General features: G+C 36.6%; 1 protein-coding gene across 5 annotated transcripts in view; it reads left to right on the top strand.

Moving 5' to 3' along the window:
* Nucleotides 1–15033, top strand: part of RALGPS2 (Ral GEF with PH domain and SH3 binding motif 2) — a 110141-nt gene that overhangs the window by 39091 nt on the left and 56017 nt on the right. For all 5 annotated transcript variants that reach the window (XM_051624778.1, XM_051624775.1, XM_051624779.1 and 2 more), the window contains exons 6-8: nucleotides 4338–4427; nucleotides 7718–7810; nucleotides 11960–12086. In XM_051624778.1, the coding sequence (XP_051480738.1) occupies nucleotides 4338–4427; nucleotides 7718–7810; nucleotides 11960–12086 (310 nt within the window). The remainder of the gene's footprint in view (nucleotides 1–4337; nucleotides 4428–7717; nucleotides 7811–11959; nucleotides 12087–15033) is intronic.

A 15033-nucleotide genomic window follows, 5' to 3' on the forward strand; every position in this document is an offset into this window, starting at 1 on the left:
CCCCAGGTGCTTGCTGAACCAGGTGTAGTTCCAGGTGGGCACCTGCCCCACTTATCTGGGGGTTTCCAATACTTAGACCTAAAGTAAATTAGCAAATTGTTCTGACTTTTGGTTTTATCATGCATGAATGCATATCAGACTTTTGTTAACCTTTGAAATTTCACTGAGTTTAAATTAGCCATTACACATCTGTCACTTTCCCCCAGCTTGCCAAAAGAAAACAATAAGCAGCTCTCACTTTCTAAGTGAAGAGAATATCAAATCAATAACAGCTGCTTCACAGCAAATTGATCTGCTCATAGTGTTTTGGGAAGAATAATTATTATCTGCACTTGATTGCTGTCCACTGAGAATGAAGCAGTGTTTTTCCAGCATTAGTTATGTGATAATTATATGTGCTGCCTGTAGAAACAGATTGAGTTCAGGGAAGAGGAACCAGCTGAATAATTCCAGGGCTCTCTTATTCTTGAAGAATACATTGCTATGTGGTACTTCATAGATCTACACATCTACTATTAAGCATTGTTTTTAAAGATGTAATTTCTACATCATTTTTTCAAAACTCTCATCTGCCTTTTTCAGCTTTCTTCAGAAAATTAGTTATATGATTACATACTGCTATTGTTACTGGTAAATCTGTTAGTGCAAAATTGTCGGGTTTCTCTACTTAGTAAACCCTTGTTCTCTATCTTTTGAAAATTAGTGTTTATTACAATTTTCAAACGAGAGGCGTGTTTTTTGAACATTGCTTTTAGGAATTGATATGAAAATGTTTCATAGTTTATGTAAAGGAAGCTGTTCCTCTCCTGGTTATAAGATTATTTGTAATGGGAGTGGAACAGGGCTGCCACAGAGCTTAAAATATTGGAGAAACTTTTCAGCTAGACTCAATATATTGTATATTGGAGCAATTTTAAAGCAAAAGATCCCACTTGAAAGACAAATTCTGTGTTTTACTAGCTCTATGAAACAGTTTGGCTTTGGGTTTTTTGGTTGGTTGGGGTTTTTTTGTTTTGTTTTAATTGAATTTCAAACATTTTGTAGAATAGTTTGCCTTGAATATTGTAGTGTTGCTGAGTTCCTGTGAAGTGTGATACTGAAATTTTACAAAGGTTGTCAGAAATTTAAAAAATGGGGTGGTTGATGGATTAGTGTGCTTCCTCTGAAAACAAGACAGGGATTCCACCTTAGCTGTAATGATGCAAGGTCAGTGCTGTTTTCTATTAAATACTTTTGGGGTGACATAGAACTATGTTCTCAGCAGATATTTAGAAGAAAGATCCAGAAGCTCTATGTAAAAGGCCTTGAATTAACCTACTGATTACCACAGAAAGCACAATGCATTTTGAAAACCAATGACTATTCACTTAACTGAAATACTGATTTTGTTATCCTGATGCTTTTAAAGCAAACATGGGATGATTTAAAAACTTAAGCTGTGAATTAAAGATACACTCTGAAGTTAAGCATGTTTTTCTAGGTTGACTCTAGTAGGGAAGAATACATATAGGGCACAAATATATGTCAGGGGTTAAGTGCTTTCTTGAACTGGTATCAGAGGCATTGATGCCCAAATGCTGAGGGTCATCTTAACTGATAGATATTGGTGGGACAGAGTGAGAAATAATAACATTTAAATGCAGTGAGAGAAGGCTTAAAGCAAAATAACCACAAAATACAAAATATATGATTTATACAAATAGATATGTTTTATGTGAAGAATGAACCTGGATGAAATAAAAAAGTGGCCTATTGAAACAAAAAGGTTTATTAAAATTTGGGGTTTTTTCAGTATTTGTAACACATTAGTTTATGATTCTGTCTCAAGATATCACCAGTGAATAGACAAGACCAGCCAAAAAGAAATGGAATGCTGGTAAAAACTTATCAAAGAGGAGTGGAGGTGATTGGAGTAGAAATGACTAAATGTGTTTAGTTCTTTCTCTCCTGCTTACTGTGTCACTGAAGGGACTGGATGGCTCTGAGCTTTGAAGAAAATCTGGTATTTTGTTTTGGTCTTCTTTTTTCCTGCAAGAGCTTGCAAGTGTTGAAACTGGGCCTGGCTGGGATGGACACCAAACTTCCTTGAGTAAACAAGAGAACTTGTGTGGCACAGTTGCTAGTAATGAACTTTTGTAGCAGTCAGGGTCAACATAGTAAGTGGTTTGGTTTTTCATTCTTAGGAAAATGATTGAGTGTTGCTCTCCATTTTGAGCAAGTGTTTCATCTTCTGGCACACCACAAGCAGTCTCCTATTACATCAACACTCTTGAGACCGAAGAGGTCCTGATTTCAAGGCATAGCTGTACATCTGTTGCTTCTACCTGATGCTTTCTGATATGAAAAATCTGTTAAAAATGTAAATTCCCTTGATCTTCAAAGGGAAAGCATCCCCTTGGAAGCCCCTTCGTCTGTCAAGAGAAAAGCTATTTTTCTCAAGCTGTGTAACTGCATCAAACTGAAGTTCAACTTTTTTGACAGTATTTTGAAGTACTGTCAAATATTTTAGTATTTATGTATTTGGTACTTAAGTATTTTACAGTCATGCTGTTTGCACAGAACCATTTTTTATATTTGTCAGAGTAACACAGTTTATCTGGAGATACTTTGCTATTAAAATTAAAAAAAAGAAAAAAGGAAAAAGAAAATTGAGCTCCATGGCTAATTCTTTCCTGGCTAATGCAACCTTAGACAAACAGGCCAAAGGAAAGCAGTTGTTATGCAAGATACTTGTGGGTTTTTGTAATTCTTCCATTTTCCAGTTCCAAAGGGCTGTTGCGTTTTGACATCCCAGTTCTTATGAGATCACTGTAGCTTCACTGAAAATGCAATAGTTTTGGAGGTGCAGACCTTCTTGTGCTACTTTGTATAAAGAGCTGTCATACTGTACAAAGCAAACCAGGATAAACAGGATATTTTGGGGTTTTTTTTAATGGAAATTTTGGGGAGGAACCTGAATATATATGCAATGTTAGTTGACAAGAAGTAGTTTAGAATCACTCTTAAAATTAAAGCAGCATGACAGGTTGAAAAATATTTAAGTATGACAGCACACGTTTTCATACACTGTTTTCAGTGGGTTTGCAAATAGCTGTCACACTGTATCTTGCTAGTTGTTCATATTTTCCAAACTTTTGAATACATTAGTAAAAGCTACAGTATGTGTTACCATTTACTAATTCTTTGCTACTGTCTTGTTACACTTATGAAAGTGTTTATTTTCTAGAATTTTTTGTGCTGAAGTATATGAGGGCAGAGGGCATGGGGGGAGCAGAGAAGAGAAAAGATTAGAATGTATATGTGGTAAAAAGACACTTTCCAAGTATAGTTTTTGAGGCATTCATGTGACTATGAAATGCAGCAACCATCCTTCATACCATACTGAATATAACAGGGATTTTTATACTATGCTGAAGTTAGTCCTGTAAAGCTAAACAAATGAGGATGGCACTGTGCTGTAAATTAGCAGGTAACAATAAGAATACAAACTATAAACTCTGGCTTATAGCAGAGGCTTCCTACCTTATGTTTCAGTTTTGTTCAGGTGATATTGATCTGATTATTATCTTTTATTCTGAGGTGTTGAGAATTTGGAGACATTAGTGAGCTGTCATTGAAGCTGTTCAGCTCAACTGAGAATGGATAGTGTAGCTTTGAAGCTGTGGAAAAGTAGAACCAAAGAATAGAACTTAATTTTAGGTCTTGTATTCCTTCTTTTTTGTAGACTCTCTTAATAACATTTTGTTATTTTAATTTCTTGGGTGAACTTTGTTTGAAGTTAGAGAGTTTTGCCTTTTGCTTTCTGTCTGCGAGATCTCATCCTCAAATCTCTCTGAAGACAACTCTGACTCTGCTGGGTTTCTTCAGATGTGTTGGTGGCAGAAGGGTTTTCCTCATTAGAAAAACAGTTCCCAATGTCATTGTGTGCAACTAGCTGATGTGGCAGATTTTACAAAGACAAATTCTAGCCACCCACACACTTAGTGAGAAGAGCAGGCACCAGGAAACACGCTCTCCAATAACATACTGGTGTGCATGGCTACCAGTTGTAAAATTGTGGAAGGTAAAGAGTAGCAAGATAAGATTAAATTCTAAATATAAGTTGGATTTATTAATTTGATTTAAGTAACTGCTTGACCATGTAGAAGAATGGGTAAGAATGAGCATAACAGCAGAGCAAAACACTTTGAAGTAAGTTTTTTTTTATTGGTACCTGGGTTAATACAGATGGAGGCTGAACATTGTGTGACTTCTAATGTATTACTCATGAAATAAAAATATGAAAAGTGTGATGTTGAAGATGTGTATTTTAAAAAGGTAAATTTTCTTCTTTTTAGGTAAGCTTCTGGGTTGTTAGAGAGATTCTACATGCACAGACTTTAAAAATAAGAGCTGAGGTTTTGAGCCACTATATTAAAACTGCAAAGGTAAGAATTTGGATATTACCATGATGAAAGTTCTTGTTGCTTAAGTTGGTCAGTTCAGGAATACACATGGGTAAATATTTATCTCATACCTGGTTCAAGTTTTATCTGTTGACATGAATAGCTGTTTGGCTTCTGCTTGGAACAAAGTAGTCAGAAATTGTGACTGACCAAAGTCCTGAAATGGCAGCCTTTGTTTACAGAAAAATAGCTTAACAAGAGGAAATGCAAAGATGCCTTATTTCAAATACTCTTTATTAGACAATATAACCTACCTGGTGTTGGTTAAATCAAAACTCTATATGTAGAATCACTTCAAACAGCATCAGTCAGAACAGAAATAGCTTTTTTACTTTTGGAAGTACTTCTGTTATCTGTTATTCTAATTGTGGCATGAGTATAACTCAATAAATACTATTTCAAAAATATACCTGAACTCACAAAACATTTTAGAGCTCTCAATATATGTTATCTTCATGAAAGCCTTTAGGACTGGAATAAGAAAAGTGTCAGCAAATCTTGACTTACATGTAGATGAACTAGAATTGGGGCCTTTCAAACAGAATGAAGCTTCTTCATTGTAGCATGAAGAAAGAGATGTTTTTCAAGTTTTTTGGTCAGATGGTGGCTGACTATTAATACAGCTTACTTCTATGACCACCTCAGGCTACCTGCAAAAAAATCTGAAGTTTTAATTAATCACCTGGTATTCACTTTGCAAATGCATTCTTGATGTGGACTTTTTAAATTAATGTTTTACTTCTGTGGGATTTGACTGTAATTTTTGGGCAAAGCAAGTAAAGCTTGCAAGATTCCATAGGCTTTGCTCAATAAACATGCCGTGGTCATAAACTGAACTATTAAGGTTCTCTCTTAAATGTCCTTTGATATCTGGTGAGTTAATGTATCTGAATTTCATATACTTCTCAAAACAAATTATTGGGTTTTTGTTAGAAATACAAGCATACAAAGATTCCCCTTCTATGGAGTGACATGGATCATAAGGTAGAGTTTCTCCTGCTGTGATCATAGTGCATAATGGATCTTGGAAGCCAGGTGGGGTCAGATTTGGTTAGTACTTGGGTGGGATTTGCTGACTTGTGAGTGTTGTAGGCTCTGCTTTGAGCACAGCACCCTGAAGGTGCCTGGTATCATCAGTGGACCGCAGACAGCAGAGTCTGCTGAAATGCTGCTGGGTTTGAGACAGTTATCTGCTCTAACAGTTATTAGAGTTTTGCTTACCCCAGAGTTGTAAAAGTCACAATTACAAAAAGCAAGAAGCTATTCTATGGGGTGGGTTTTATATCTGTTAATTTACTTACTGTATTACCTTGGTTTTGCTTGTGTATGGCTGATAGCATGAAGTTCCTGCAGTTAGGGCCATTTGAAGGATTTTCTGTTTACATCAAAGCTGCTTGGTACTAGAGGTCAAACTTCAACTTTTCATCAGAAAAGCTGTAAATCCCTCTATAGTGAATGCTCTGTGCTGACAACTATATCTGTTGTATACCTAGCAGTCCTTTAAGGCTGTCTCATGCTATATTGCTTTATGCATTAACTAATTGGACCTAATAGCTGTGTTCCCCCAAAGTTTCCAGACTATCCTGATTGGTTATGCCTTCTGTTTCAATGCTGGCAGCAGCTGGGAAAGCCCTATTTTCATTTTTAATCAGCTACACTGTCCTTTGGGGATGTGTGGGGGTGGGAAAAGGATTATTGTGTAAGCATAGGGACGAACACCAGCAGTACTATTTGGAGGAATAGTAGGACTATGGTATAGGACAAATATCTAGTGTCCTACTTCATGCCAGAAAATATTCATTGCCCTTTACACAGTTACTAAAGAATCTCTCCAAAAGAGGATTAAGAGTGGGAAACACTACCAGCAGATGTGGAAAGACTCTTGTTTGTCAGTAGAGGTGCTGGAACTATAAGGTTCTGGGCACCCAAACTGCAATTGCTAGTAGACTGACCTGACATCATTCAATGTGGCATTTCTGAGTAATACCTATGAGAACATAATTCTATAAAAATTTATTAGTTTTCTAGTAGTGTGTTAAGTGGAGAGAGAATCATTTGACATGCTCCAAAACTGGGAAAACATCCTTGTGGTGTCATTTTTCAGCCTTCCAAATGTGAGGTCTCCTTTGACATTTAGCATTTATTCAGAATTGTTAGTCTTACATTTTTGTCCTGTTACCTCATGAAAGGCTGGCTAATTAAGAAAACTTGAGTAAGATGAGATTCAAGGACTTAATCTTCCAGCATTTCTTGAGTAGCAAGAGTTCCTTATATTATTGTATCATTTTTCTGGCTGGAATGCTAACCTACCTTGGTGAATTTCCCAAATGGGTTAAACAGGGTTTGAGCATCCATTTCTCTTTATCAAAGTAAAACCTCAGTTTGTTCTGCACCAAAAATCCCTGAATGAAATTCAGATTTCAGGGTGCTCGTAGCTATTGGAAGAATTGATATTGCAAGTTTATGGAAAATATTTTTCTTCTAGACCATTTTTAAGCTTTCTTGACAGCAGTACCAGTATCTAATTGGCTAAGGCAGATTGATGGTTTTGGAGACAGAAGAAAAAAGAGTAGAGAGAAATTCCAAATATGTGAGAAGATGTACTTATGCACGGTGTTTTGTGGAGAGTTTTAAAGAAAATTCTTTTACAGTGATGTCTTCTGTTTTCAGTTTTGATTTCATTGTTCATTTCCCCTGGTTTTAGTTCTCATACCCCAAAAATTGCCTTTCATTGAGAGACATACTCCAGGTACATGGCTTTTTGAAATTTACCTGCTTGATTTCATTCTGCAACTGTAATTTCTGGGTGCTTTGATGCAACCTTTATAGCTACATAAACCTGCAGTGCTAAATGCATTTACAGTATTAAATACTTACATTATTACATCATATACAACTGGGTTATCCTTTTTGGCATGTGAAGTTTGAAATTGCTCTTGAATGCTATGAAAGGAATTTGTTGGGTTTGAATGTCTGACACTTCTGATATATGTCCCAAGATGTATGCATATATGGATACCATATTTTTTTAAAAGGCTCTCTCTGGGCTATGAAACAGCTATTATAGTCTAATCCAAAACTGTAAAGAGGCAGTAATGAGAAATTCGGAGCGGCCGTAGGAGGGATGTGGGTGCACAGCAGTTCGCTGTGACTGGCTATTCAGTTTAGAACATGCAAGATTTCCTCATTTTTAGATTATTTATTCTACAGCCATTATTAACAGCACTTGAAATGTTGTTTACTGTTATTGTATGTGTTTTTTTTGTCCTCAGAAACTGTACGAGCTGAACAATCTGCATGCTCTCATGGCAGTGGTGTCAGGCTTACAGAGCGCTCCAATCTTCAGGCTGACTAAAACGTGGGCGGTGAGTGAGCAGCAGGACAATGTGGGGGTTTTAATTTGTCTTTGGGAAAACACAACATTCTGTAGCTTGCTTGCAAGGATGCAATAATTATTCATATACTTTTAATCTCCTTGTGCCATGTACAAAATGTTTCTAGTGCCTCTTAAGTCTTTGGTTTCCTGCTGAATTTTTTCCGTTCTGGCATTGAAATATTTTCCTTTGAAAAATAGTTCCCTGCAGATTCTGCTAAGTGCAGAGGCTTCTAATTTGGCCAAATCTATTTTGTATTTAGTTGCTGGAAAATTATGGGTGCCAAAGCGGGTCATACTTCAATCATTTAGGGGTTTCATACTGTTGGAATTTATTTTTGCTGTGGAGAGCAGATGTCCAGAAACTCTTGATTCAGTTCCCATAAAGAGATTTGTAGTTTCACTGACTGATAACTAAATCTAGCAGTTTTCAGAATTATTTTCCTAGTTAAAAAACTGCATTGCATAGTGCATTAGTAGGTCTCTGCTTTTGTACAGTTATGTGAAAGAGTGGTGCTCTTTGGAAATCTGTTTTTTGACTAGAATTAATATTTTTTTCTTGTGTGGCCTGATCTGAAGAACATTAGGAATTACTTTTGCTCATTGATACCTCAGAAAACTGAGGTAACTGAGAAGACACTGTGCTTGATTCAGCCATACATTGTGTAGTTATCCAGCTGTATAAACAGATGAACTAACTGGTGAACAGATAGAGATAATCCAGTGACTGAAATACTCGTGTTAGAGGGATCCATACAAATAGATAATTTAAAAAGAGCTAAAAACTCTCACTGAAGACATCTCAGCATCTGGAAGGCTTTTTAGTTTCACAGACTGGAAGGTAAGACAAGACTAATAGATATAGTAATGGCCTAAACTTAGACTCAAATGGAATTAGTTGGACTTTCCTCAAAATATGCTGATTTGCCAAATCTTGTCTGATATATCATTTCAGGCTCCTTGAAGAATCTCTAAATGTCTCTGATTCCTGCATTAATGTAAAAAAAATACAGAGAACCTGATAATATTAAAAGTGTTTGTGTGAGGGCAAGTAAGGACCCAGCTGTTTGGAGCTGCTTCTTTTTCTAAATAATTTGTATTCCTCTGTCTCTTAGAATTAAAGGGTTTTATAGTCGTATTCACGTGGGGGCTACAAACTATCTCAGAAATGGAAGAGAAAATCCTTCCTCAGTGAAGGTTTTGGAAGGTTACCATGTAGCTTACTCAAGTGACTTGGTGACTCAACCAGTGGCTTGGTGTGCCTTTTCACAAGTCGTTTCTGGCTTTCAATATACAGAAAGCCAAAGGCTTCAAATTACTTCAAGAATTTATAAACTGAACTTGCAAGAGAAAGACATCTGAAGCAGTTTGCAGTGCACATTGCTAGAAGCTATCTTGCAACTTGGAGTTGCAAAGGCTTCTAGAAGATGATGAAAAGCATAGACTCACTTGGGATCATTTAAGAAATCAAACACCTGCAGAAAGATGGGAGAAGTTACCTGACATTTCAGAGGTTGGAAAAGTGCTAACTTTAAAAATGGATGCATATGCCAACAGCACACAAATAATCCTTGTAAGTGCAAACTAGGACTTCTGGTTGACCAAGCAGGAAAAGACAGTGGGCACTCCCAGTTCTGAATGGTATAATTATGGTAGTAACTAACATGGTTATCTTAATAAATGGTTATAGTTGCCATTTGTTTCGAGTCACAGAGATAAAAAAATAAAATCAATTTCACATCATAGTTATGTAAAACTGTTGAGGCATCAACTCATCAACATGACAAAATCAGAAAAACAGAACATCTCCTTGAGATCATTTTAAAGTGTTAACTTCATTTTGATTTCCTTAGAGAGTTTTGTGCCTTCCAGACACCAAATGTGAGCAGAATGTTTGATAATATTATCGAAGGCAAACTAATCTAAGCTGATTAAACTGGAACTTTGAGGAGGTAAAATTCAAAAGGTAAATGTCAAGTTCTGGTGGTCAGAAGGAGTGATGCCTGTCTACTGTTTCCATGTCCTCGAATTGACAAATGTCTGCAGTTTTAATGAACATGAGATGCTGTTCATCCAAATATTGGAACCAAAGCTAAAGATGTAAATTAATTGCTGGAATGTCAGAGATCAATATGTCTTGGGAAACAATTCACTTTTGAGAAGGGGCTTTCTTCTGTAGCCAGTCTTCAGTTTGTTGGTGTGTTAGCTAACCAAATGAAGACCAGGTTATAGGAAATGTAAGTAAAAAGAGCAATTTTAATAGTGAATTTACAGCTTTACAGAACAGACATTTCATTTCTGTCATGTCCACATCCTTAACTGGAAGAGAAAAGGGATTACACATAAAAATTTAGTGATCCAACCATTGTAATTTTTGCACTATTGGGTATCTTACAGGGGAAAAATTGTGACTTGGACTAGAACATTGAGTCTTCTGCCAAAATGCTCAGTGGGAACATCTTATACACTTCCTTAAACTCTGGTCCTGAATTAGAATTAGGCCTTTAATGCCATTTCGCAGCTGTAGTTCAGCTAGATGTTCTAAAAATCACTTAATTCCTTAGTCTTACAAAGAGAGCACAGTTGCTGTTAATTCTGTCAAAGGAAGGGGTGGAGGAAGAGGAATGGATAATGAAGGAGATCCATGACTTAAGCTTTGTATTGGAAGTGGACATTCCTGTAATAGTAAGAGCCAGTAAAGTTGCTAGTTGGCAGAACAATCTACACAGCCTGTATTCAAGTCCATAATGGCTGCTGTAAGAAAAATGGATTAAATCCTTACTCTTTTTGCTGGCCTTCAAGTTCGTGTATATGTGTATATCTGCATTCATTGATTTTAAAATTGTAGTTTAGTTTAAGGTATTTATCAGATCTTGATAGAATGGTTTGGGTCTTTCGGATATTTTTTTGTTGAGAGGTTGCAAATCAATAATCTGTCACAGTTTAACTCGGGATCAGCCATTAACGAATGACAACGATGCTCTCTGTCCCTTCCCCCTCTCACCCAGGTAGGGAAAGGAGAGAGAGAATAAGCAGAGAGCCTTCCAGATTGAAAACTAAACTAGGCAGCTTTAATGACATACTAATGCTAAAAGAAAATATGTACAAATACATACAAGTATGTGCAGGAATATGCAAACCCCTTATTGCCTCCTCCCACCCCCAGCAACTCCCCCGGCATCTCCTGAGCTGTGAGCAGTTCCAAAATGTCCTGGAGCTGCCAGAGACAGTGGCAGAGCAGACAGGAGCTGAGGGGAGAGTGATGAGGGGCAGAAACATAGGGGCCTAGGGATCAAAAGAGATGGATAGGCAGAGTCCTCCCTGGATGCCAGCCATGAAGGGAAGAAGAAGGGACTTGACTTCCGTGATCCCTGAATTTATACTGATGATGTCATGTATGGGATGGAGTACTTTGGCCAATTTTGCCATCTGTCTAGTCCATTCCTCCCTACAGGTGGGTTGTAGATATGCTGCTTCTGCTCCTTTAGTGTCTGAAGCAGCAGATTCAACAGGCAGAGCAAAGTGTCCCTGGTCTCTCAGCAGTAACATAAACATTCAGGCATTGTCAGGGCACTGGCTGGAAAACTTGCTGCTACTTTCAGCAAGTGTGCTGCTTAAAAGAGTTCACTGAATAAAAAAAAAAAACAATCAGAAAAAGAAAATTGGCCTCATCCTGGCTCAAACCAGGACAGAATAAAAATAGATTTTGGAATTAGGGTTTTTGTGAAGCTGGATTAGGATAAAATTTCTCAGTGGATATTAACTTACAGATAATCGGAATGAATAATATATTGGCTTGAAATATTGTAGATGTGGACAGCTTGTAAAATTGTGATGTATGTTAGGTAGATTAGTCTTCTGAGAACTTGTATTATTTGAGATGGATCTTCCAGGACATAAAAGGGTAGCTTAAATTTAACAGCCAAAACAGCTGCTTTCCTTTGTAAACTCTCCAAGTACTCATTCTTAAGGAGTAAATGCTGTAATTTTGAAGCAGTTGTAGTTAAAAAACAAATCAATAACAGTGGGGAGGTGGAGGTAGAAATTCATAATCAAGAGTAAAAGAGAGAGAAATCATCATAATAAAACTTAAGCTCACCTGTTTTTTTGCCTTTTTTCTTTTTTTTTTTTTTTCTCCTAGTTACTGAGCCGGAAGGATAAAGCCACCTTTGAAAAGTTGGAGTATGTTATGAGTAAAGAAGATAATTACAAAAGACTTAGAGACTATATCAGCAGCTTGAAGATGACTCCCTGTATTCCCTATTTAGGTGAGTTGAAGTATTTCTTTTGGGAAAGACTGATGACAAACATACTTGTCCAGTGATTACACAAGCTAAGCACCATCTTCCATGCGTTCGTGAAAGTATTTCAATACTTCAGTAAGGAATCTATAACCACTAGTTGATTCTGGTTACTTTGTATGTGGCAAGAAATAACTTCACTAGCTTCAGAAAGACAATACATGTTAAACCTCACAAACACTTCAGGTTTTACATACAGTATCAGTTTTCTAGGAAATTATTTTCCCATATGTTATATAGATAACACTGACTTCTGGAGAGCTACTTAAATTGTTATGCCTGCTAGCACTTGGAGCTAAATACTTGACTGTTATAGTAATGATGACTTTTAATTTATGAGAAGCTGTAAAACCCCAACCTCTGAGATAAGTAAGTGTAGATCTTGGGGTTTCAAACATGCTAAAATCTGGAGATATTACTGTATTAAATTATGCTAAGGTGACAAGAGAAACTGGATTGTTACAACTGACTCAGCTTTATGGAATATTTAGGAGTAAATTACATTCCTCTGTTTTTTAAAACTATATAGATGTGTTTAATATATTTTGGTCTTGTTGCCAAGCGAATCTAGTGTTACTTAATTTCTTAGTTCAGTTTTTTTAAGTGATCAGTGTGCTTTTTTTAATGTAGCTTTTCTTTGATATTGTAAGATGTCAGTAGTCATAAAATTCGGTATATATTTACTTGTATTTTTCCTTTTCTGGAAAAAGTAGACATTTTTTCTAGATACACATTGCTCTATATTCAAGATGACCTCCTGTGATCACTAAGGCTCATTAAACTGTAATCTCTTTGTTTCTGCAGTTTGATACTTCCTTTACTCAGAGGGGTTATTAATTTTTCAAGCTTGATAACTTGGCAGTCATGTTTATGCTGTGATTTGTTTATCTGTACCAATATTGTTTCAGCTGTTTCATAGCTTGATAGGAGTGACAATACCATAATTGATACTAGAATGATGCTTCTAAAATGCATGCATTCAGGTTTTCCAAATTGGTTGAATTTTTCATGCTTTATACTTAAATAGAAAAAAAGATTTGGCTGTGGAGAGCCAATACTAATTTTAATGACCAGTAATCTTATAGAGTTCCTTATTTCATTTTCATTTTTTACCTCCCTGTTACGTCCCTCCCAGAAACACCCATCAGTTCCAACATGATCTTAACAGCTGTTAATTTCCTGTGTTTTCAAGTGTTCAGATATATCCTAGAATGGAAGAATAAGCACAAGCGTATTTTGTCAGAAGTGCAGGTCTAGAAATTGCTGTTTGGTGTCCTATCACATGCTACCCTGTTTGCTGACATAGCTGTTAAAACTGGATTAAAAGGGGAAAAGAAGCAGCCAAGTATAACATAATATGATCAAACATGATTTTCTAGCTTTCCCACCTTGTGTACACACACTATATGGTTCTGAAATGCAGTTTCTAGCTTTCCAGGTGTTTTTTACCTATATGCCATGATTTATGACGCATGAAACCAGGCTCAAGTTGTTTTCTTGCTGGTTATAAAAGTCCCAGGCCAACCTGCTGTCAGACTTTTCAAAATCTCAGGATACTCTGACCCTTGCAGTTATGGCCTTCTGACACTTACTGCTGTATAGAGAAATCTTTGTGCCTTGTTGTGTTTCTCCAACATTTGAAAAATACTGCTTTCCTATGTGCAAGTGTAAATTTTTTAAAAGGTGACATATTGGAAAACAATGTTTTAAGTTTTGTTCAGTTACACATATTTTCCTCCAAACATGAGCAGTGTCTTTTGCATTAGAAAAGACTTTGGGCTAGACTCCATTGTTTGTTGATGGAAATGTATACTCATTTTCTTCTTAGAAAGAAAGAAATGCTCTTTGCTGTGACCCTCTGTAGCTGAAGAATGTGTTGTAACCTGGTATCAATCCTTAATAATGACATGAAGAATGTCCTCAAGCCTCTTTTAACTCTCCAAAGGAATAGCAAATGCCTACTGGTGCACTGCCTCTGAAATTGATTTTGTAAGGTTTAAGTAAGTGGCATAGAGAACAAAATTGCCTTGAAACTACAGTTGTGATGAATCAGGATCTATTCTGGAAGGTTGGCTGTTGTGCCCAGTTTTTCTTAGTTGATCAAAAGTTTCATCTCCAGTAAGACTAGAGTAGATTTGCAGAAGTCTTGTTTATAAAATTTCCTTCCCAAGGCATTTTTACCAATGTAAGAGTCATATGAACAAGAAGAAACTGAAGTTACTTGTTTGATTTACTGTTTTAAGCTTACCAGCTATAGGTTCTACTTCCTGAAAGGATCTTTTTCTGCTGTTAACTTCTGGTATGAAATTGTATATGGGAGTAGTGCTGATCCTGGCTTAAAATGTGTAGAAAAGTCTACCTAAAAATCTGCTGTTTGATATTGCGATCATGGCACGTACCCAGATGGGGGATTAGTCATAAGGTCTGTTTCCTCTCGTGGAAAAAGGGAGGTGTGAGGTGGGGCTCTCTTCACTGTTGGTGCAGAGGTCCTCCAGTTGCTTTGTGCCCCAAAAATGCTTTTTAGAAGAGTGCAGAGAATCAAGCCTGCCTCACAGGAACATTCACTGTGGCAGATCCCCTCCAGAGAAATGCTGGCACTGGTCGTGAAGGACCCTGTTTGGAAGGTAATAGGAAAAGGGAGCATATAAAGGAATTTCAGCTGCAATATTAAAGATGGAATATTTTGCCCTTTGAGGTTAATAGGTTTACCCTTATGCAACCAAATATAAAATGTGACTGTGAAGTTTTTTTCATTACATTTTTTCATTTCATCTTAGCATTATAAGAAAAATGGTTAAATGCTTTTTTTGTGTAGTCTTTGCAATGGGAATAGGGCCACAGAAGTACAGAATGTTTTGTTATTTCCACAGCTTACTGTGAACAAAATAAAGGTGTCTTTCCACATTTAACTAGT

Source organism: Apus apus, chromosome 7, assembly GCF_020740795.1.
Source record: "Apus apus isolate bApuApu2 chromosome 7, bApuApu2.pri.cur, whole genome shotgun sequence".
Lineage (NCBI taxonomy): Eukaryota > Metazoa > Chordata > Aves > Apodiformes > Apodidae > Apus > Apus apus.